Source organism: Oryctolagus cuniculus, chromosome 9, assembly GCF_964237555.1.
Source record: "Oryctolagus cuniculus chromosome 9, mOryCun1.1, whole genome shotgun sequence".
Taxonomy (NCBI): Eukaryota; Metazoa; Chordata; class Mammalia; order Lagomorpha; family Leporidae; genus Oryctolagus; species Oryctolagus cuniculus.
The window spans coordinates 67,111,007-67,132,692 of record NC_091440.1 but is presented as its reverse complement, the minus strand read 5'-3'; the positions used below and the strand labels follow the sequence as shown (position 1 = coordinate 67,132,692).

The 21,686-nt window shown below is 41.7% G+C and overlaps 1 protein-coding gene across 2 annotated transcripts; it reads left to right on the top strand.

Annotated features, from left to right (window-relative positions):
• The first annotated feature begins 4,230 nt into the window (after positions 1-4,230).
• Positions 4,231-21,612, top strand: MED4 (mediator complex subunit 4). 2 transcript variants are annotated; one of them, XM_002720721.5, is made up of 7 exons: positions 4,231-4,436; positions 10,460-10,526; positions 13,978-14,148; positions 15,857-15,914; positions 17,548-17,634; positions 19,139-19,270; positions 20,930-21,612. In XM_002720721.5, the coding sequence occupies exons 1-7, from the start codon at positions 4,312-4,314 to the stop codon at positions 21,100-21,102; spliced, it is 813 nt and encodes a 270-aa protein (XP_002720767.1). In that variant the 5' UTR covers positions 4,231-4,311; the 3' UTR covers positions 21,103-21,612. The 2 variants fall into 2 exon arrangements, with proteins under 2 accessions (XP_002720767.1, XP_069904909.1); XM_070048808.1 differs by having other exon boundaries at positions 19,139-19,314; positions 20,877-21,612.
• The last annotated feature ends 74 nt before the right edge of the window (positions 21,613-21,686 follow it).

Below are 21,686 nucleotides of genomic sequence, written 5' to 3'. Positions count from 1 at the left end.
CAGCCCATCCCTTGCCTGAGAATTGACTGTCTGAACAGAGGGGCTGGACAAGAGCAGAAAGGAGAGACCACTAGACAACAGAAGGCATCCATGGGTTTCTTATACTCTCTAGAGAAGAAGACTCCCTGAGCCATGAACACAAATATTACAATCTCTGTAGTACAAATATCCGTCCACAGTGGAGACGCACAATCTCGGGACTGCATCATCAATTTTTTTTGTATCTGTCTTTGTTCTCATCCAAGTCACTAAGCAACACTTTGGTGATGATTTGGCTTCTTGTATAGGTTTATGTGGGAAAAAACTCCCATTGTAAGCCCCTAAGTTAGCATTCTGGATCCTGCAGCAGTTGCTATTAGATAACTTATTTTTTTAACTTTTATCTAATATATATAAATTTCAAAAGTACAACTTTTGGATTATAGCGGTTTTCCCTCCATAACCTCCCTCCCACCCATGACTATCCCATCTCCCACTCCCTCTCCCATTCCACCCCTCATTAACATTCATTTTTAACTATCTTTATGTACAGAAGATCAACTTAGTATATACTAAATGAAGATTGCAACAGTTTGCACCCACACAGATACACAAAGTATAAAGTACTGTTTGAATACTAGTTTTACTGTTAATTCGAATAGTACAACACATTAAGGCAGAGGTCCTATATGGGGAGCAAGTGCACAGTGACTCCCATTGTTGATTTAACAACTGACACTCTTATTTATGATGTCAGTAATCACCTGAGGATCTTGTCATGAGCTGCCAAGGCTATGGAAGCCTTTTGAATCCACAAACTCTGACCTTATTTAGACAAGGCCATAATCAAAGTGGAAGTTCTCTCCTCCCTTCAGAGAAAGGTACCTCCTTCTTTGATGGCCCGTTCTTTCTGCTGGTATCTCACTCACAAATATCTTTCATTTAGGTCATTTTTTTGCCACAGTGTCCTGGCTTCCCATGCCTGTGAAACTCTCATGGGCTTTTTAGCCAGATCCGAATGCCTTAAGGGCTGATTCTGAGACCAGAGTGCTGTTTAAGGCATCTGCGTTTCTATGAGTCTGCTGTGTATCCTGCTTCCCATGTTGGATTGTTCTCTCCTTTTTAATTCTATCAGTTAGTATTAGCAGACACTGGTCTTGTTTATGTGATCCCTTTGACTCTTAATGCTATCTTTATGATCAATTATGAACTGAAACTGATCACTTTGACTAGTAGGATGGCATTGGTACATGCCACCTTAAAGGGATTGATTTGAAATCCCATGGCAAGTTTCTAGCTCTACCATTAGTTGGTAAGTCCGAGTGAGCATGTGCCAAACTGTACATCTCCTCCCTCTCTTATTCCCACTCTTACATTTAACAGGGATCACTTTTCAGTTAAATTTAAACACCTAAGAATAATTGTGTGTTAATTAAAGAGTTCAACCAATAGTATTAAGTAGAACAAAAAAAAATACTAAAAGGAATAAAATAGTAAGCTGTTCCTCAACAGTCAGGACTAGGGCTGAGCAAGTCACCATTTCTCATAGTGTCCATTTCACTTCAACAGGTTTCCTCTTTGGTGCTTGGTTAGTTGTCACCAATCAGGGAGAGCAAGTGGTATTTGTCCCTTTGGGACTGGCTTATTTCACTCAGCATGATGTGTTCCAGAATCATCCATTTTGGTGCAAATGACTGGATTTCATTTTTTTTTTGTTTGTTTGTTTGTTTTTTTATTGCTGTATAGTATTCTCTAGAGTACATGTCCCATAATTTCTTTATCCAGTCTACGGTTGATGGGCATTTGGGTTGATTCCATGCCTTAGCTATTGTGACTGGAGCTCCAATAAACATAAAGGTGCAGACAGCTTTTTTGTTTGCCAATTTAAATTCCTTTGGGTAAATTCCAAGGAGTGGGATGGCTAGGTTGTATGGTAGGGTTATATTCAGGTTTCTGAGGAATCTCCAGACTGCCTTCCATAGTGGCTTGACCAGTTTGCATTCCCACCAACAGTGGGTTAGTGTCCCTTTTCCCCCACATCCTCGCCAGCATCTGTTGTTGGTAGATTTCTGTATGTTAGCCATTCTAACCAGGGTGAGGTGAAACCTCATTGTGGTTTTGATTTGCATTTCCCTGGCTATCAGAGAATTTATTGAACATGAGTCCTTGAAGGAATTGTCAGCTCTGGGCATTCAGGAGCAGGAGTCAGCTCACACCTCCCAAGACAGGCCAGAGGACAAGACTCTGGAAGGAAGGGGCCGCAGGTGCTACTGCCCACTCTCAGCTGATGTCTGTGGATGCCGCTCCATCTCCTCTTTCACAACAGCAGGAAGGCTCAGCAGAGAACCCCCACTCCTAGCAGGGTTGAAATTTGGGTTTTTCTGGTAGAGAACGTCCCCTACTACAATTGCTCTCCCCACTTATGATCTGGAATGTGTACCACACACTGAGACATATGTAGTGAAGGATGGATTATAAAAACCATGGAAGCAGGCCAGCGCTGTGGCTCACTAGGCTAATCCTCCACCTAGTGGCGCCGGCACACCGGGTTCTAGTCCCGGTCAGGGCGCCGGATTCTGTCCTGGTTGCCCCTCTTCCAGGCCAGCTCTCTGCTGTGGCCAGGGAGTGCAGTGGAGGATGGCCCAAGTGCTTGGGCCCTGTACCCCATGGGAGACCAGGAGAAGCACCTGGCTCCTGCCTTCGGATCAGTGCGGTGCGCCGGCCGCAGCGCGCCAGCCGTGGCGGCCTTTAGAGGGTGAACCAACGGCAAAACGAAGACCTTTCTCTCTGTCTCTCTCTCTCACTATCCACGCTGCCTGTCAAAAAAATAAATAAATAAAAATAAAGAGTTAAAAAAAAACACCATGGAAGCAACCCAAACTTCCATTATTGGATGAACAGATAAGCAGAAGGTGGTATAGACAAGTAATGGAATATCAAGCAACTTCAAAAAGGGAACTCTGACACTTGCTACAGCATGGATGAAATTTGAGGACATTTTGCTAAGTGAAATAAGCCAGTGACAAAACAGACAAATAATGTATGATTCCACTCACACAAAGAAGCCGAACTCACAGAAACCAGAAGGATGCTGCTTTCTAGGGACTCCCTGGGGCGTGGGGAGGAATGAAGCTAGATTTGTTTTATGAGGTGTGAATGTTGCAGGCATGCCAATCTCAACTTTTATTCCAAGTTTTTGTCCCTGCAGAGGTAAGAATTCAAAACAGAGCAATACATACAGAGCACGAGGGAGAAGACGATTTATTGAAAGAGTGAATATACATTCTCGTGTGAGTGTGGGCATCCCTGCATGGAGAGATGCTTGTCATGAGTGGGCCAGAGTTGCCTAGGAGGAGAGAGAGGGCAAGGAGACCAGAGAAGGACCGTAAGTATGCTCCTGAAGCCAAAAAAGCAAAAAAGGAGTGTTTCCACATTTATCAGTCCCTTTTGTGAGGTACTGGGTGGTGCTCTGATAAGTATGCAAACAGCATGGAGTTCAGTGTGAGGCAGTTTCATGGTGCCTTGGCTAGCAACTTACCTTCCACGTGGTCATTATGGTTCCCTTCCTTCCTGATCCCTGATGAGGCAGGTGCATCATGGGAAAGGGGGCACACTGGGTTGACAGGTAAGGGGGAGGAGTTGCCATGCAGGGTTATGCAGAAATTCTGAGAAACTATTCCAGCTCAACTCTTTCTACCTAATCTTCATGCCTAGTTCCCCCATCATTAAAAAGAGTTTTCTAGATGCACAATAGTGTGAACATATTTAACGTCACTGAACTACACACTGAAATAGCTAAAACCGTGACTTTTACGTTTTGTGTATTTTGCTACAATGAAAAAAAATAGGATCACAAATGGTTTTGGTTCCTGTGCTGAAAAGCTTACTGCAGCTTCCAAGAGCCATGCAACAGGAAGGTTAGAACAGCATCATGGGAATGCAGACTGCAGAGACAATCCTGGGGAGACACCAGTCGAGTTTATGAAGAAACGGACATAACAGGTAGGCAAGTAGGTAACTCCCTGAAATGCTCAAAAACCGTTTGGGAGAAGCCTTCCATTGCTGCTTGAAAAACCAGAAGGCCCAGAAGAATCGGACTGAATCGCCCCCTCCAGTCTCACTCCTTGGGCGCTCCCTGGGTATGTAATGGAGAAGCCCGGCTGGTCCAGCAGATGGCGCTAACGCCCATAGTGCGCCTCCAGTCGCCTAGGCGGCGCTCTGGCGGTACCGCTCTTCCCTACGTCTCGGTGACCCTTCCTTCCGCTTCCCGAGCCCGCCTCTTCTCCCACTAGCGCGGAGGTGCGCCTGCGCTGGTTCCTGGCCCTGGGGAGCATGGCGGCGTCTTCGAGTGGTGAGAAGGAGAAGGAACGGCTGGGAGGCAGCTCTGGAGCGGCAGGCGGTAACAGCACGAGAGAGCGGTTGTTATCTGCGCTTGAAGATCTGGAGGTCTTGTCGAGGTAATGGCGCCGGCCTGAGAGCCTGGCTGGGGCTGGGCTGGGGGACTGGCCCCGGAGCCCGCCGCCGCCGGCCCTCTGCGCTCATTCCTGGGTCTCGGCGGGGAGGCCTGAGCTTGGGAGTCCCCGGTGCTTGAGTGTTAAGGATATGGGGTCTGCAGATCTCTGGGACTCTGGGCAACACTTTTTTCTTTGCCGTCAGAGAGAATTTTAGTCATGACAGCCACCCTGGAAGTCCAAGACGGCAAGAGCCAGAGCGAACCTTAAGAGGTCTCGCGTTGGGAGACTGGCACTAATGGGCTGCCCCTTGGGCGCCAAGCACTAGGAGACTGTCGTGAAGGGGAGGCTGGGTGCCGACGCGGAGGAGCCCGGGGTCAGGGAGAGACAGGTGGGTAAACAGTGCTGGTGCGGGGCTCGTTCTTGTCCGAGCAGTGCGTTGCGGGCCCGGGAGTGTAGTCAGGGCAGGCTTTGGTTGGAAAGAATGAATTCATCGGACTCAGCAGGTGGCAGGGAGGTGACATAGTGTGTGCAAACCTTGGAAGTCGGAGGCCCCAGGCCCTGGCGGAGTTGTAAGGTGCTGGGGATGGCCGCAGAGCAGCATGGGAGACGGGATGGGATCTTGTTCTGCAGGCTCTCAGTTTTCACGGTCGTCTTTCAAGTCGGGGCCTTCCTGTCTTCTGTGGTTAACCTGGATCTAAGTTGTGTTGTTTTTGCAGCCTGCCAAAAGTTTCTACTTTCTTTTGTACTTGATATACTTTGTCATTTTATACTGCTGAGCACCATCGTTATTTTAAAAAGCATCTCGCATCATTCTTCTTAAAAAATACTCGATAGCCCGTATAAGCAGAGTCAGGCCCAGTGTCGGGTTTCTGTCAAGGAAAGACCAGATATATGATTATGCTGTGGTGGTCCCTTAGGATTATAATGGAGCTGAAAAATGCCTGCAGCCTCGTGGCCTTGTTGCCCTCTGTGCTCGTGTTTGTGGTGACGCTGGTGTGAATGGGCCCACCTGCTGCCGGGGGCGTGAAAGTGTAGCACATACAGTTACACACAGCCCCTCATTCCTTTTCTTTAAGGTTACTTATTTGAAAGGCAGAGTTACAGAGAGAGGGAGAGAACGGGAGCGAGCTTTTCCATCCACTGGTTCACTCCCCAGATGGCTGCAAAGACCAGGGCTAGGCCAGGCCAAAGCATGGAGCCTGGAACTCTGCCGGGGTCTCCTGCCTGGGTGGCAGGAACACAGTACTTGGGCTGTCTTTCGCTGCTCTCTCGGCACATTAGCAGGAAACTAGATAGGAGGGGTATCTGGGACTTGAACCCGGAGCTCATATGGGATGCCAGTGGTGGCTTCACTGGCTATGCCATGATGCCAGCCCCCGTCCATAATTCTTGATAATAAATGACTGTTACTGATTTATGTATTTACTGTGCAATACTTTTCATTGTTATTTAGAGTTTATTCCTCCTATTACTTAAAATTTAACTGTTAAGCAAAGTGCCACATTCTGCTGGGAGCAGCCTCCTATACCTTGTTTTTGCTGGGAACTGTTGATTGCGTCAGGCCACAGCAGGTGGCCGCTCCTGTCTGGGTTTGTGTAAGTACAGTCACCTCACCGTGCATTTGAGGGATGCCTGACTACTTCCCATGTCACCGCCAGCTGTACTTCGTCAGTGCCATTCCTACTCTATCTCTAGCTGGCTGAATGATTGAGTTGTCTTTCAGCATCTGTCTCAAATGTCACCATTTCCGTAGCCAGCATTCTGTGACAGCAAATGCCGATCTGCTTACACTCAAGATCAGTACTTTGTCTTTGCTGTGAATTTAGCCCTTGCTGTACCATTACTTACCAATGTTAAGTACAACATTTAGTGATGTAATGAAAACCTAAAAACACGCAGACAACAGAAGGTAAATGGCTTATAAGCTTCATCCACTGTTTACATTGTAGTAGGATCACAAACAGGGCACCTGGAATTTTCGGTCAGCCATTGCTCAGTACAGGAAACAAACTCACAGGCACCAGGCAGCTGTCCAGGCTTTGCCTCCAAGTGTTTACAGACGGAGCATGTCCATCTTCGCTGGTTTAGTAGTTTATGGTGGAAAACTTGTCAGTTCCCTCATTAGCCAATCCTCTTAACATCAACATCCACATTATTTCTTAGTTAACAAAAAAAACACACTAGCAAGGTATTTAGTATGATGTTTCAGTTAAATTATTCACGTGTCTGTTCTGTGTGACATCATCTGTGAGACAGCTAACTGAATGCTCATTTAGTTCCTGTTGAGTTCTCACTGTTTGTAGTTGCTCAGCTCCAAGTTACCAACATAAAAGCTGCCTAGCCACTGCTGTTTTTTTTTTATTTTTTTTTTTTTATTTTTTTTTTTATTTTTTTTTTGACAGGCAGAGTGGACAGTGAGAGAGAGACAGAGAGAGAAAGGTCTTCCTTTGCCGTTGGTTCACCCTCCAATGGCCGCCGCTGCAGCCGGCGCACCGCGCTGATCCTGGCAGGAGCCAGGAGCCAGGTGCTTTTCCTGGTCTCCCATGGGGTGCAGGGCCCAAGCACCTGGGCCATCCTCCACTGCACTCCCTGGCCATAGCAGAGAGCTGGCCTGGAAGAGGGGCAACCGGGACAGAATCCGGCGCCCCAACCGGGACTAGAACCCGGTGTGCCGGCGCCGCAAGGCGGAGGATTAGCCTATTGAGCCACGGCGCCGGCTAATTATTAAAAATTTATTTTATTTGGAAGAGTTACACACAGAGAGAATCTCCCATTCGCTGGTTCACTCCCCAATTGGCTGCAGTGGCTGGAACTGCGCTGATCTGAAGCCGGGAGCTTCTTCCTGGTCTCCCACTCGGGTGTGGGTGCTCAAGCACCTCACCATCTTCTACTGCTTTCCAGGCCACAGCAGAGAGCTGGATCAGAAGAGGAGCAGCCGGGACTCCATATGGGATGCCGGCACTGTAGGTGGCGCCTTCCCCCCCCCTCCCCAAGCCACTGCTTTTCTAGAGGCCCAGTTTTCATTTGAGAAACTTGGTGTGCGCAGCCTAACCTGAGCTTTTAGAGTCATTGTTCAGTGAGGATCAGTCTCAGAAAAGAGGTAACCGTGCAGTTCAGAATCAAATCCTCGCTTCGGAACAGCTCAGGAATGACTAGAGGGAGAGTACGCTTGTTTGTTGCCAGCTAGTTTTTCCAGTTCCTTGAATTGTAGATGTTGTTCTGCTTGAAATAGTCACTTGAGGGATTTCTTCTGAAAGAATTCTCTGCTGAAGGCTAATTCTGGGTTGGCTTGTGATAAATCTGAGGAATCTTGCTGGTGCTGTTGAGAATGAGATTAGGTGAGTGTTAAAGTGTTCCTTAGAGTTTGTTCCTATTGCCTATTCATGTAGTATAATGGTAGCCCTAATTTTTCTGTAAATATGTTGTCTTGGTGAAGTGACAACCCTTTTGGAGCAGTGGCTGCTGTCTTGTTATGAGTTGGTCTTAGTCCTAGAATTTCACATTTTTATCCTGGTATGTTCAGTGAACTATTAACTTCTTTACCTTCTACCTGTGAACCCATTAGCTCAGTTCCTTTTCTGAGCTTTAGTTTATGAAGCATGATTTTTCTGTTTTTCTGAGTGACTCTAGTACATGAAGGGTCTTCCAGAAAGTACATGGAAAATGTGTATTATGAAAAACTGCATGGATTTCAATAATAAAAATAAAAATTTTTAAATTCTATTTTCCATGACCTTTTTAAAGTACCCTTGTATATTTCATATTTACCAAGTTTAGAATCTGTTTTTCTGGGCCTTCTTATTCAGGATAGCAGTCTGAGAATTTCTTCGGATGTTGGATAATCCAGTAGTCCTGAGATCTTGCTTGTGGATCATTTGGGTGCTAAGCTGTGGATCTGCAGTGCATTTTCCTAATTTTCTTGTTACCTGTGGGGTTTCATACAGTTGATATTCATGTACTCTTCTTGAGATAGCACAATTAAATGTATTTATCAGTTGTGTTAGGTTTAGACTAAAATAAATTCTCTTACATGTACATTTGACAAATTTATAGCTCTCTATGTTTGGATTTTTCCTTCATTACTGAGTATGGCATTTCTTGTTTGATGAAATATGTTTACCCATGAACCATAATTTAAATTTCTTTAAGAACCTCCATGTTTCTGCAATTCCTTCAGCTTTCCAGTTGTATGTGATCATTGAGGTACATAGTCTGCTTTTGCTTCTTCTACAACAGAGGTGGGAAGTGTCTGACCCATGGGCTGTATAAGGCCTGTGAAATTATTTGAGCTGGTCCTGCCGAGGCGACCACAGGTGGGAATCACAATTCAGTAAATCTATAACAGGATAATTTTTAAGTTGATAGTTTTGTATGGCCCGCAAATGGGTTATAAATATCCAAATGGCCCTAGGCAGAAAAAAAAGTTCTCCACCCCCACTCTAAAAGAATCTAGTTCTGTTGTCCTTTCTCCAGGAGTGCCAGAAAGATTTTGATTTCTCATTATAGTTTTCCTGTTTCTGTTGACAGATTGATGCTAGGCTATTACTTGGAAAATAAAATTACTTATTTTACTAATTTGAAAGTCAGAGAGACAGAGATCTCATGTCTGCTGGTTTACTCCCAAGAGTCTGCAACGGCTGGGGCTGGCCAAAGCCAGGAGCCTGGATTTCAGTTTGTGTCTGCTATGTGGGTAGCAGGGGCTCCAGCACTTGACTGTTGCCTCCCGGGGTGCTCATTAGCAGGAACCCGGAATCAGGAGTGGAGCTGGGACTTGGACCCAGGCACTCCCATTTGGAATGTGGGTGTTTTAACCACTGCATCAAATGCTTACCCCTGATGCGGATTTTCATATAGGAAAAATTGGCATATCTATTAAATGGGCATTCTAGAAAGAATGAGTTTTAATTTGTGTAGGAATCCCTCTCAGCTGATAGATGTTTGCTTAAAAATTAAATTACAGTGGGCAGTCATTAAAAATGATTATGGGGCCGGCACTGTGGTGCAGTGGGTTAACGCCCTGGCCTGAAGTGCCGGCATCCCATATGGGCGCTAGTTTGAAACCCAGCTGCTCCACTTCCGATCCAGCTCTCTGCTATGGTCTGGGAAAGCAGAAGATGACCCAAGTCCTTGGGCCCCTGCACCCGCGTGGGAGACCTCGAAGAAGCTCTTGGTTGCTGGTTTCGGATCAGTGCAGCTCCGGCTGTTGTGGCCATCTGGGTAGTGAACCAGTGGATGGAAGACCTCTCTGCCTCTCCTCTCTCTCTAACTCTGACTTTCAAATAAATAAATAAATCTTTAAAAAAATGATTATGTGTGCTCCTTAATTGTCTTATTTTACCTTGAAACTTGGGTTCACTTACTAGTCTTTTTCAGCTAGGACAGGAATCAAGAAATTCTTTCTGTAAAGGTAAAATAATTTCGGTTTTTGAGTGATATAGTCTCTACTGCAGCCATGGGTGTGTATGAAGCAGTGGGCACACCTGTCTTCTGAAAAAACTGTGCTTTACAAAGACTGGGTTGGCCTGCAGACTTGATACAGGAATTTGTCTTGCGTGTATCACCCAGTGCCTTGATGGCAGTCTCTAGTTTGGTTTTGACAGAGTTAAGTGAGATCTCAGCCTTTCATCGAGCACTCTTAGGGCAGACTCTTGCTGAGTCTTTTCCTGCTTTCTTGACAGCTGTCCTTTGCAAACCTGTGTTGTGTCTTTCCAAGTGTTCGGCTAAGGTGTTGATAGAACTCTGTTTGCCATCATAGTTCACTGGAACTTACGTAATAGATACTTATGTCATTACAGCCATAGGTAGAACTTGCATAAATAAGTTAGCTAACAAACACAGCTGAGCCTTGGTGAGAGTGCTGTGAAGCCCGTGAGAGCTGAGGCCCCGTGGTGGGGACTGAGGAGGACAGCAGCTGAGTGCTCAGCTGCTCTGCGTGCCGGGAACCCAGGCTAGTCAGTGGGTACAGAGCAATGAGAGCTCCTGTTATATTCACTTTGCAGAGACTCTTTCCTTGGTTTTTCTTTTAGGGAACTTATAGAAATGCTGGCAATTTCAAGAAACCAAAAGTTGTTACAACCTGGAGAGGAAAACCAGGTAAGTGTTTCTCTTAATTTAAAACATAATACAGAAAACTACAATTTCTGTAAATTTGCTATTTTATTACATTGTGTGAAAAGAGGAAGATATTAATTGAAACTTTTAAATTTGTACTTTCTTTGCATAATTTACTTAACAATGCTTAAAGAAGAAAACAGTTGGAGATGAGCATTTGCCACAACGGTTAAGATGCTTTTTTTTGGGACACCTGCTTCCCATATCAGGGCTGAGTTTCCACTTCTCTGTAATGTGAACCCTGGGCTGCAGGCAGCTACAGTACTTGGATCCTTACCACCTGTGGGAGACCTAGGTCGAGTTCCCTGATTTCTGGCTGTTGCTGGCATTTGGAGAATGACCAGTTGATAGAAGATCTCTCTCTCTCTCTCACTCTCTCTCCTTTTCAAATTAGAAAAAAAAAAATCCTTAAAAAAAATTGCCCAAAGTTTGACAGTATGTTATTATTTTTCCTTATAGTTTTAGTTACAGCCACACATTTATTTATTTACTTTTCTGTTTTGAATTAACCCAAAAATACTTGTTAGATGGAGATTAAAAAGGTATTAGAATCATATTCTTATAAGCTTAGTCCTTTACTGAAGGCTTGGTTCCCCTACTGCAACTTGGGGATGAATGGAAATAAGAGTATGCAGCTGCTTTCTTATGGGTGTTGAATTTGCAGGTAGTTTTTAAGTTTCTTTATGCTTTCTGATTTTCTATAATGAACCCCCCCCTTTTTTCTGATTCAGAAATTTTTAAAGAATTCAGAAGATAAAATCTACATTCTGTATTCTTTTAATCATAAATTGAAAGAAAATTTTGAGAGGAAATGAGTAGGGAGGATTATTCTTTTTTAAAAAAATAGAAGATGATACAGGATCTCCTCATCCTCTCATTGTTATTCTGGCTTTATCTCATGCTGTGTTTCCATAAAAGAGAAAATTCAGGAATTCAGTAGGAAGCTATTAGGGACTCTGTGGGGTTTAGATAAGGCCAAACTTGGGAAGAGCCACTAACTTTAAGGACTCAGTATTAGGTGTTTTTGTTTTGTTTTGTTTTGCTTTGTTTTGTTTTTTAAGGAAAAGAAAGAGGCTAAGGATAAATGTGTTAGACTAAAAATCTAAGACTCCTATTTATACATTAATATAAATAAATATCTCTGGCTCTAAGTAGGAATTTACACAAAATGTACAAGAAGGGAATGCAAAGCTTGACGTTATTTCCTGGACACCTATTAATCGCTTTCTCAGAGCCAAGCACAAGAGAGTCAGCAAGCAATAACTTAATCAGTACCAACCTTTTTTTTTATTTGTTTAGAGGATCAGTAATTCTGTGAATTGTGTCTTATACTTAGTATTGTGGATTCCTGTATAATTTTCATTGAAACTTAAAATATTAGAAAGGGGTGTGCCCACATAAACCTTAAAAGCCACTGCTTTGAGTATTCATAATTTTATATAAAATTTTAGAATTTTCTAGAAAGGGTCTTAGTAGTTTTCTGTTTAAGCTCCTGCAAGATTGAGGTTCAGAATGAACAAGTGAGCTGGGGGTTACTGGATGGGTAGAACCAGAACCTGGGTCTGACAGTAGTTGAGGAACTTTCTCCTACCGAGCAATAAAATCAAAAGACAGTCTTACTCTTGGTGTACACAAATGAGGTCAGATGGTATAAATTTCTTGAAAGCTGTCTTGGAACTAATGTGTACTACTTGGCTATGGTAAATAACATTTGAAAACACAGGTTTTATAAAAGAGTAAACATAAACATAGCTTTCTCTTCCCCATGACTTGGGAAGAATGAGGATTGTGGGTCTATTAAACAAATAGAATGTACACTTTTTTTTTTTTAACAGAAAAAGCCTTTTTTTGTAATTTAAGGTACTCTGAAAGCTTGGTCAGAGGCTGTAGGTCAGTTTTGTCTTTGTGTCAGGTGAAGTCCTATAAAAGTAAGAGGGGCTTCATGGCAAAAATTGAAGATGCAAACCGTTATTTTTTGGTACTAAACATATATTTAAAAATTGGTTTTAAATTGACTTTGAGCTTCGATAGCCAATTCCTTTCTAAAGCGCTTAGCACAGTAAAGGGTATGAATAAACTGAAAAGTTAGTGGAAAGTGAATTTAAATAAGCTTATTTTGTAGCATAAAATTTTAAATCCATGTACATGTAGAGTTTTCAGAAATTTCATGGAAAATATGTATTAAGAAAAAGTATGTGAATTTCGGGGCCGGCACCATGGCTCACTTGGTTAATCTTCTGCCTGCGGCACCGGCATCCCATATGGGCACCAGGTTCTAGTCCCGGCTGCTCCTCTTCAGTTCAGCTCTCTGCTGTGGCCCAAGTGCTTGGGCCCCTGCACCTGCATGGGAGACCAGGAAGAAGCCCCTGGCTCTTGGCTTCAGATTGGCGCAGCGCAGGCCGTGGAGGCCATTTGGGGAGTGAACCAACGGAAGGAAGACCTTTCTCTCTGTCTTTCTCTCTCAATGTCTATAACTATTCCTGTCAAATAAATAAAAAAAAAAAGTAAAAGTATTTGAATTTAAAAAATTTTTGGCACTGACTTATTTATTCAAAGGGCAGATTGACAGAGAGAGAGAGCTCTTCCGATCTGCTGGTTCACTCTGCAAATGCCTATAACAACCAGGGCTTGGTCAGGGAGAAGTCAGGAGCCAGACTCCATGTGGGTCTCCTCTCCCACAAGGGTAGCAGGAACTTGAATACTTGGGCTATCATTTCCCCGCTCCTAGTTGCATTAGCAGAAGCAGGATCAAAAGCATGAAGTAGCTGGGATTCAACCAAACATCATTCGGGAAGGTAGTGTCTCAGGTGGTGGTTTAATTTGCTGTGCTGTAATGCCTGCCCCTAAACTTAACTTTTAATTTCATTTTTTCAAAAACTTGGAAGTGCCCTTTTTTTAATATTTATTTTATTTATTTGAAAAACAGAGTTACAGAGAGAGGTAGAGACAGAGAAAGAGGTCTTCCATCCGCTGGTTCACTCCCCAGATAGCTGCACTGATCCGAAGCCAGGAGCCAGGAGCTTCTTCCGGGTCTCCCATGCGGGTGCAGGGACCCAAGGACTTGGGCCATCTTCTGCTGCTTTCTCAGGCCATAGCAGAGAGCTGAATCGGAAGAGGAGCAGCTGGGACTAGAACTGGCGCCCATGTGGGATACTAGCACTTCAGGCCAAGGCTTTAACCTGCTGCACCACAGCACCAGCCCTCTGTTGCTAGTTCTGAAGGATTTGCTTTTTTATGAAAGAGAACAGAAAAAGTAGAAAATCTTAATACTAATCTGTTTCTGAAAATAATCACAGGTAGGCTATTTTTATTAAGAGTAATAATTTGAAGGTGTTATGTTTTATAGCCTAGCCAATTCAGGTATGAATTTTTTATTTCATTGGAATGTAGCTTTTCAGTTTTCCATTGTCTGATGCGGTGAATTATTTGACAGGTTCTGGAGTTATTAATTCACAGAGATGGAGAATTTCAAGAACTGATGAAACTGGCACTTAATCAAGGCAAGATCCATCATGAAATGCAGGTTTTAGAGAAAGAAGTAGAGAAGAGAGATAGTGATATTCAGCAGCTACAAAAACAACTAAAGGAAGCTGAACAAATACTGGTAAGATGTCAGAAGTTGGTTGTTAAGGTGAAAAAGGATGTTGTTTGTGTTTCTGCAAAGTGGGTCTATTATCAGTATTTTGAAGAGTAGAAAAACCTTCCAAGATGAAAAATAATATTCTGTCAGTAAGGTATAGGCCCTTGTCACCTTCCTTCCCCCACTTTTCTGGCATATTTTTAGATAGTCTTCATTATTTTTGAACCTCACTAATGTTTTAAGCAATAATGTAAAACCTTGGCTTTTAAACTTTTGAAATCAGTAAAAATAATAATGATTTTATAAATTGATTAAAGTAGAGTATATTTAGCCTTCCATCCTAATCTGTGTGGGGTTTAGGTCTATGCTGAGAACTCTGGTTTTGCCTTTGTTGTGGGCTGCTGTTTTCGCTGTACTGACGAGTGTGATTATCGTGCGGTGGTACTGCAGCAGTGGCTGAGCTCGATTCCTGTATAGACCGGATGCTGCTAGTCCACTCCTTGTCCCTGATGGACAGGTCCTTGACCCTGATGGACCTCTGGAAAATGTGTGAGTGGCTTCTAGTAATCAGAAGCCTGAGCCGCTCAGGGGAAATGAACCACCCTCCTGAAGAAACAACCCCAAGTAAATGCTTCTGAAAAAAGATATTTTTATTAAGATATGTTTTTCCTTTTGAAAGTAGTATTTACTTATCAAAATCAATTTGGAAAAAATTGCCTCTAGTCCCACTGCCCCAAGCATGCTAGTCTTCACAGTTTGGTTTATTTCCTTTGAATCTCAGTGTACTCATTTTGTACCTTATTGTTATTATAGTACTACTCTTTATTAAAACATGAGCATTTTCTGTGTAGCTTTATCTTGTTTGTTTGATTTTTCAAGTGTTACAAATAATGGGTTACTGAACGTCCTTGAGGAACCATTTTTTCTTCTTCTGCATTTTGGGTTATATTCTTAAGATTTCCAGAATTATTGAATTAAAGACTGAACATGAGAATCCTGAGAGTGAATTTTATGGTTTGGACAGCGGCAACTGGTGCTGATTAAGCATTTGGGCCCTAGACCCTGATCTTTGCACTTGTTTTTTATATGCATTATTTCTGTCTTCAGACAGTTTATAAAGTGCCATTATTCAGGTGAAGAAATCAGTGCTTTAAATAACTAACTCCCAAGGAGGCTAAAAACAGAGAGATGGCTCTCAAACCTAGATCTTCTGTTGCCATACTTTTAACCACCTTGCTGTAGTTGAGGATACACCTCTACAAGGTCACTTTATTTTACCCTTTAGTGTGCTGTGGCAGGTCAGAGGAATGTTTTCATGGTAACAGTCATTAAGTACTGAGGTGATATATAAGTGAATTTCAATCCAGGAATGTATCTTACTCCTTTTTTCTAACAGGGAGCTTTAAGGTATTTTATTCTTGAGCTAGATGCAAGAATAGGATGTTTTGGGGGTGGTAAGTAGTCTGGATCTAAAGTAAAGGATCCAGTTAAAACTGTGTTTCTAACAATTGTGGGTGAATGACAGACTAGTTGGTGAGTCTGTTTCTTTCATGAAATACATCGAGTGTTTCAGAACACTGTAACAATAGTTTGTAACTTTGCAGATAAATTATGGGGGTTCTGAGCTTGCACATTATTCCTTTGAGATAAGTCATGCTGTGAATTATGCCAAAAATTGCTTGATAAAGTTGAAAATAAACTGTATTTCTTTGTTTAATGTTGTTTTAATTAGGCAACAGCTGTTTACCAAGCAAAAGAAAAACTCAAGTCAATAGAAAAAGCAAGAAAAGGTTAGTACTGTGGGAAGACTGGATGACCTGAAAAACCCAAGTTCTGGTCTGAAGCATCTGAAAAGAATGTTCCTGGTAATCATTTGCTGCTGTTGAAAGATCCTAATAAATTTTCATTGTAAAGAGTATTATGTTCTAGCCTCGTGATGGGCATTGTTAGGGAGGCGGAAGTGTTACATGCTTTTTCCAGATTATCAGAAGCAGTAACAGAGGGCAACTTCAGCTCTCTACTTGAGTGTGCAGTAAAGACAGTGGGTTTGTAAAGCTGTTCAGAGAAGGGAGAAGTGTGAGCTGGAAGCAAGTGGGATTTCAACTGGATCTTGAAGTCTAGGACAGAATGAAAGAGAATGTCCTTTGGACAGCTACACTTGTTCTACACTTGGTTGAGCATGATGGAATCAAAGCTGGATGGAGCTTCTGGGTGCAGGCACCTTTAGCAGGCAGAACCCCAGCCTGCCTTCCTGCACAGCTCTCCCCCTTTAAAGGGCTTCAATTATGGATCTTGCTGCTTCATTTAGTTTGCATACTGGAAATAGGAATTGTAATTAACTGGTTACTTGTCTCTAGTAATTTGTAGATATGATTTACATTTAGTCATTTTGGATTTGTCTAACTTTTCTTTTCCTGTTCCTTTGGGAACCTGTGTTTACATGATTACATATGAAGAGCAGTGAATATCTTCTCAGAGATGGGCTAGGCTTCTGTAGCAGGAAACAGATCTCTATGAAATGTGATGGTATGGCCATCTGAAATCTGGACCATGTTTTTGTTGAGTCTTCAAAAGTTCTACATACAGAAACATGTTACCTTGTTACATTAAAGCAGTGTCTAAAGTTTATAGTGAGCCTCATTTCTCAGAGATAACTATTCTTAGTGTTTGGTTAGTGTGTCCTAGGTTTTTTTTCTAGATCTGTGAGTATGTATATAATAAAAATATGAATACACATGTGCCTATATTTTCCAAAAAAAACCATGCTGTTTAGCAGCTTATTCTGCCTCCCCCTAAGGAACACATTGTAGATGTCTTTCTGTTTGGATCTGTTTGGAGTGGGATACATTCAGCAGGAAATGATTTGTTCTGGCCCTAACAAGACAGCTGCAGATGGGACTCAAATTCAATATATCTATGGCAGGCTAATTTTTAAGTAGATAATTTTGTGTAAATATCCAAAAGGCCCTTGGCAGAAAAAAAGTTCCCCACCCCAATAGAACCTTAGGTCAAGTTAATTAGGCAGAGTGGTGTGAACCTTCTGCTCCAATTTCATAGCTTGGATATTGTTGCAAGATAAAGTACTGTTTCACTATTTTATTTGCATTCACTGTTGATTTTAGAAGAGTAGTATCTGGTGGTAGTTAATCATGGACTATTGAGTATTAACATGCTGTTCTCTCAAATTTGTTTCTTTATGCCAGATGATTTTTTGGAACAAGCATCTTCTATAGTTTGGAAATAAAAAATTTAGCTTTATATATGCGAAATATATATGTGTTGTTATGGAAGGTGGATAACTGGGATTATTTTCAAATAACTTTCTGATACTTCCAGATAATTTAAAATCAAGTGTGATGTGTAACCGTGTTTATGCAGTTCCAAACTTACTATAATGTTACCCTGTCCCCTGAACTCTCTCAGGTGCTATTTCCTCTGAAGAAATAATCAAGTATGCACATAGGATTAGTGCAAGTAATGCTGTGTGTGCCCCACTGACTTGGGTTCCAGGTAAAAATACTTTTTTGTACTATTTCTATGTGATTTCAAACATCATTAGCTGACTATATAAAAAGAATACATTTAGGTATAGAACACGCTTATTCTGAGAAACGTCTGTTACATGTTTTCACATCAACAGTGGATAACATATCAGACAGGAGACCTAAAGTATAGCAGCAGCCTTTTTGGAGGAATGGAAGATAATTACCTCAACCAGAGTAACTCCTGAAGGTGGTATTTTACCATGCTAAGAGTACTAGGGTAACTGCAGCTTTGGGGGTGAATAAATCTGAAGTTGGTGAGAAACATTACCAGAAATTTGATCCCAGTATGGCTGTTTAGCATGCTTTTCTGCTGTGAATAAACATTACCTGCCCCAATAGCCCACTAATAAGTTATAGGAATTAGTCTTTAAATAGCAGGATCATAACAGGTTGGTTAGAAAAGGGTTTAATTTAGATAGTCCTACAGATATTCTAGTTATTTCTGTCTCATGTCATCTGTTCTCCCTCAGTGTGTGTATTTATGTATTTATATATATTTATACACACATATATAATTGTTTTTTTTTTTTTTTTTTTTTAATATTTATTTGAAAGACAGTGACACAGAGAGACTCTTCCATCTGCTGGATCATTCCCTAAATGCCCGCAAACAGCCAAGGCTTGGCCAGCCAAGAATCTCCCTTGTGGGTTACAGGGACTCAAGTATTTGAGCCATCATCTATTGCCTTCCGGGTGCATTAGCAGGGAGCTGGATCAGAAGCAGAAAAGCTGGAACTTGAACCAGTGCTCTGATAACGGGATGCCAGTGTTCTAAACGTGGCTTAACCCACTGTGCCAAAGTGCCTGCCCCTCATTATTTTTCTTATTAGAAAATGCAGTTAATTTAGAAGAATTGAGGTTATGATTTTCTTAAATTGGAAATTGGAATGTTTGTTAAAATGACAAATTTGTCTCTTTATTTTACATATACAGGAGATTCAGAAAAGAAAAAAATACATATTCTTTTCACAGATTTTTTCATTTGAGAGGCAGAGACATATACACATAAAACAAGAGAGCACTCCCATCTTCTGGCTCACTCCCCAAATGCCCACAACTGCCAGACTGGGCCTGGCCAAAGATGGAAACTAGGAATTCAATCCAGGGTTCCCACATGTGTGGCAGGAGTCCAATTACTTGAGCCAATGCTGCTTCCTCCCAGGGTTTTTATTAATAGGAAATTAGAGTCGGGAGCTGGAACTGGTGTATCAAACCCAGGTGTTGTGATAAAGGATGTGGTCTCTTAACTGGCATCCTAATCAGTAAGCTAAACGACAACCCCCATAGACACGTTTTTAAAAATAATGTATGATGCAGCCGATAACAGTTGATTATCTGCATATTCCAGATTTGAAAATGTAGCTGAAATTTTTCAGTGTGTACTGAGGAAAATTAACATTTCAAAGATGTTAATGCTTTTGTGAGAGTGTGTGTGTGTGTGTGTTTTAAAAGCAGCTTTACTGTTTTAGGGGACCCACGGAGACCATACCCAACTGATTTGGAGATGAGAAGCGGATTATTAGGTCAGATGAACAATCCTTCTGCTAATGGTGTGAATGGTCACTTACCAGGGGATGCACTTGCAGCGGGCAGACTGCCAGGTACTGTTAACTGGAAGAATGTTTTCCAGCAGATCCAGGTTTTTGTGAGGTAACAATGATGGGATGGCTAACTGTTAAATAAAAATTTGTGACATTCCAGACCTGTGTCAGTTTAATAGCAAGGTACTCTGCCAGTGTCTCCTGCTCTTTGCTAGAAACCTGTAGATGGTGGTTATGAAATTAGAATGAGCTGCCTTTCTCTCTGTTAGTGTTCTGCCATCCTCCTCAGGCATGGGTATTTCCTCTATTTTTATTGTTGTAAACAGCCTTTTTGCAGTAGTGAAACATGCTATGTAAAGAGAATAAATACATATTTTGTTGACTTGTTTTGATGTATTGAAACTTTTGGAAAGCAAAAAGACATAAAGAGAAAAAATCATCCTTTCTGAGAAGGTCTATTATGTTACTGAATATGATTTGTATGCATCAGTTTTGTTAGCTGCCTAGAGCACAAATTGGCGACCTCGCTGCCTATACTTGTTTTCTGGGATATCGCTTCGTCTTTCTGTGATTGTACTGGCTAATACTTGGGTGCTAGTCAGGAGACAGAAACCACACCAGTCATTTAAACAAGGAAAGCTTACATTCAGGAATAATAGATATGGGAAGCAGCTACTCCATCTAGAAACAAAACAGGGTATCCTAAGAAGGGGCAGACTGGAGGAATGTTCTCTCCACCCCCATCCCATTATCATCACAGAGCTCTCTCCCTGGAGAGGCTGAAGTGTAGCCCTGGCCTACTCCTGGTAGTCAGAGGCCAGAGCTGGCATGCAGGAAATTACCCACTGGGGTTCCGGGGAGACATCCTGGGAAGCCACCATTTGGGATTTTGGAGAAACCTACTGAGAAACCACCCATAGGGATGGTCTTGTACTTGGTCCTGTACACCAGCCAGGCACAGTGGGAATAAAGGCAAAACAACCCACCCAGGAAGGCTGTTCCTCTCAGGGTGTCAGTAGTGCCATCTGCTGGCAAAGAAATGGTTTCAGAGTGCAGGAGGAAGAGTAGATTGGAAGCTAATTGGCATACCTGTGTAGTTAATACTGTAATACTCTCTTCTGGCTCTTCTCAAATTTTACTTCTTTTAGCCTTAAGTTATACCTGTTCATGTGCTCTGTTCTTTTTCTTCAAAAACAATATATGCTCTTAATGTGACATGGGCACTTCATAAGATGTTTCTTATACATATATTGCCAATCAACTTCTCTTTGGTCAGAATGATTTAAAATAGCCGTTTCGCTCTAACAAATTGTTCACATCTATGATATTTCATGTAGTACAGATATTATCTATTTATAATATATTGAATAATATGTGTGGTAATATATAATTATATATAATATATATAATTATATGGGCATATATAATATACATAGAGAAAACATTTCATTTGTAATTGTAAACATCTTGTAAAACAAAAATTGTCAGCTCACTATTGATTCTTGTAGAAGACTATAATTTTAAAAGAAAATGTCCCTACTAAAACATCACATTTTTCCTTGCTAGTCATAAATTTAATCACTAATTTGACCATATGTGGATTTTTTATTTCTAGCCTAAAAAAAGTACTTCAGATTGTTTGCATAAAGGGAAAAGTAGCTGACAGGCTGATTGATTACGAATAGGACTATTTTTATATCTGCTTTGTTCTTTCTCCAGATGTTCTTGCTCCACAATACCCGTGGCAGTCAAATGATATGTCAATGAATATGTTGCCACCAAATCACAGTAATGACTTTCTGTTGGAACCTCCTGGGCATAATAAAGAAAATGAGGATGATGTAGAGGTCATGTCAACGGACTCTTCAAGCAGTAGTAGTGACTCTGACTGAAAAAAGAAAAATGGAAGACAGCATACAGAATTGAATCCTGTAGAATTCTGTTTCTTAAACAATAGCAGAGAAATGTAAATTGCAGATTTGTAAGGAAGAACCAGGTAAATGTTGTTATGGTGAAATTGTCCAGCCCAGTAAAAACTGAGTGGATTGTCTTCAAAGCCAAAAACCATGGTTTTAGTTCTAATCCACTATGCAGATATTTGAGGATTAGTAAGATTATTCAGTATCAGTGCTGTTTACGCCATTCTGATCTGTTTGTGCTGTATTTGTACAGAAGGTTCTGCATTTGAGGGACATCATCCATTTACATAGCACTTAGGCTTCCTGCAATTAGAAAAGCATTTACAAAGGCAGCAGATTACTGAATGTGTATCTTATTTCAAAGTAAAAATTCTCATTTGAAAATGAAGTTTCGGCATTTGTTCTGTGAACAGGAGACATGGTCTCAGTTTGTACTGTTTGTAATTATTGTAATATTTGTAAATAAATTTACTTTTGTTTGTACTTCGTATGACTTTCTAAAAAATTTAAATGTATCTTCAGTGTAGGTAGAAAAGCATTTCTGCTACCCCGGTTGC

What these genes read in the sequence shown, in the direction of transcription:
- MED4 (XM_002720721.5), top strand. Translation starts at nt 4,312, where the DNA reads ATGGCGGCGTCTTCGAGTGGTGAGAAGGAGAAGGAACGGCTGGGAGGC. An exon ending in GATCTGGAGGTCTTGTCGAG is followed by an intron (nt 4,437 to 10,459) that starts GTAATGGCGCCG and finishes TTTTTCTTTTAG; the next exon opens with GGAACTTATAGAAATGCTGG. An exon ending in CCCACTGACTTGGGTTCCAG is followed by an intron (nt 17,635 to 19,138) that starts GTAAAAATACTT and finishes TTACTGTTTTAG; the next exon opens with GGGACCCACGGAGACCATAC.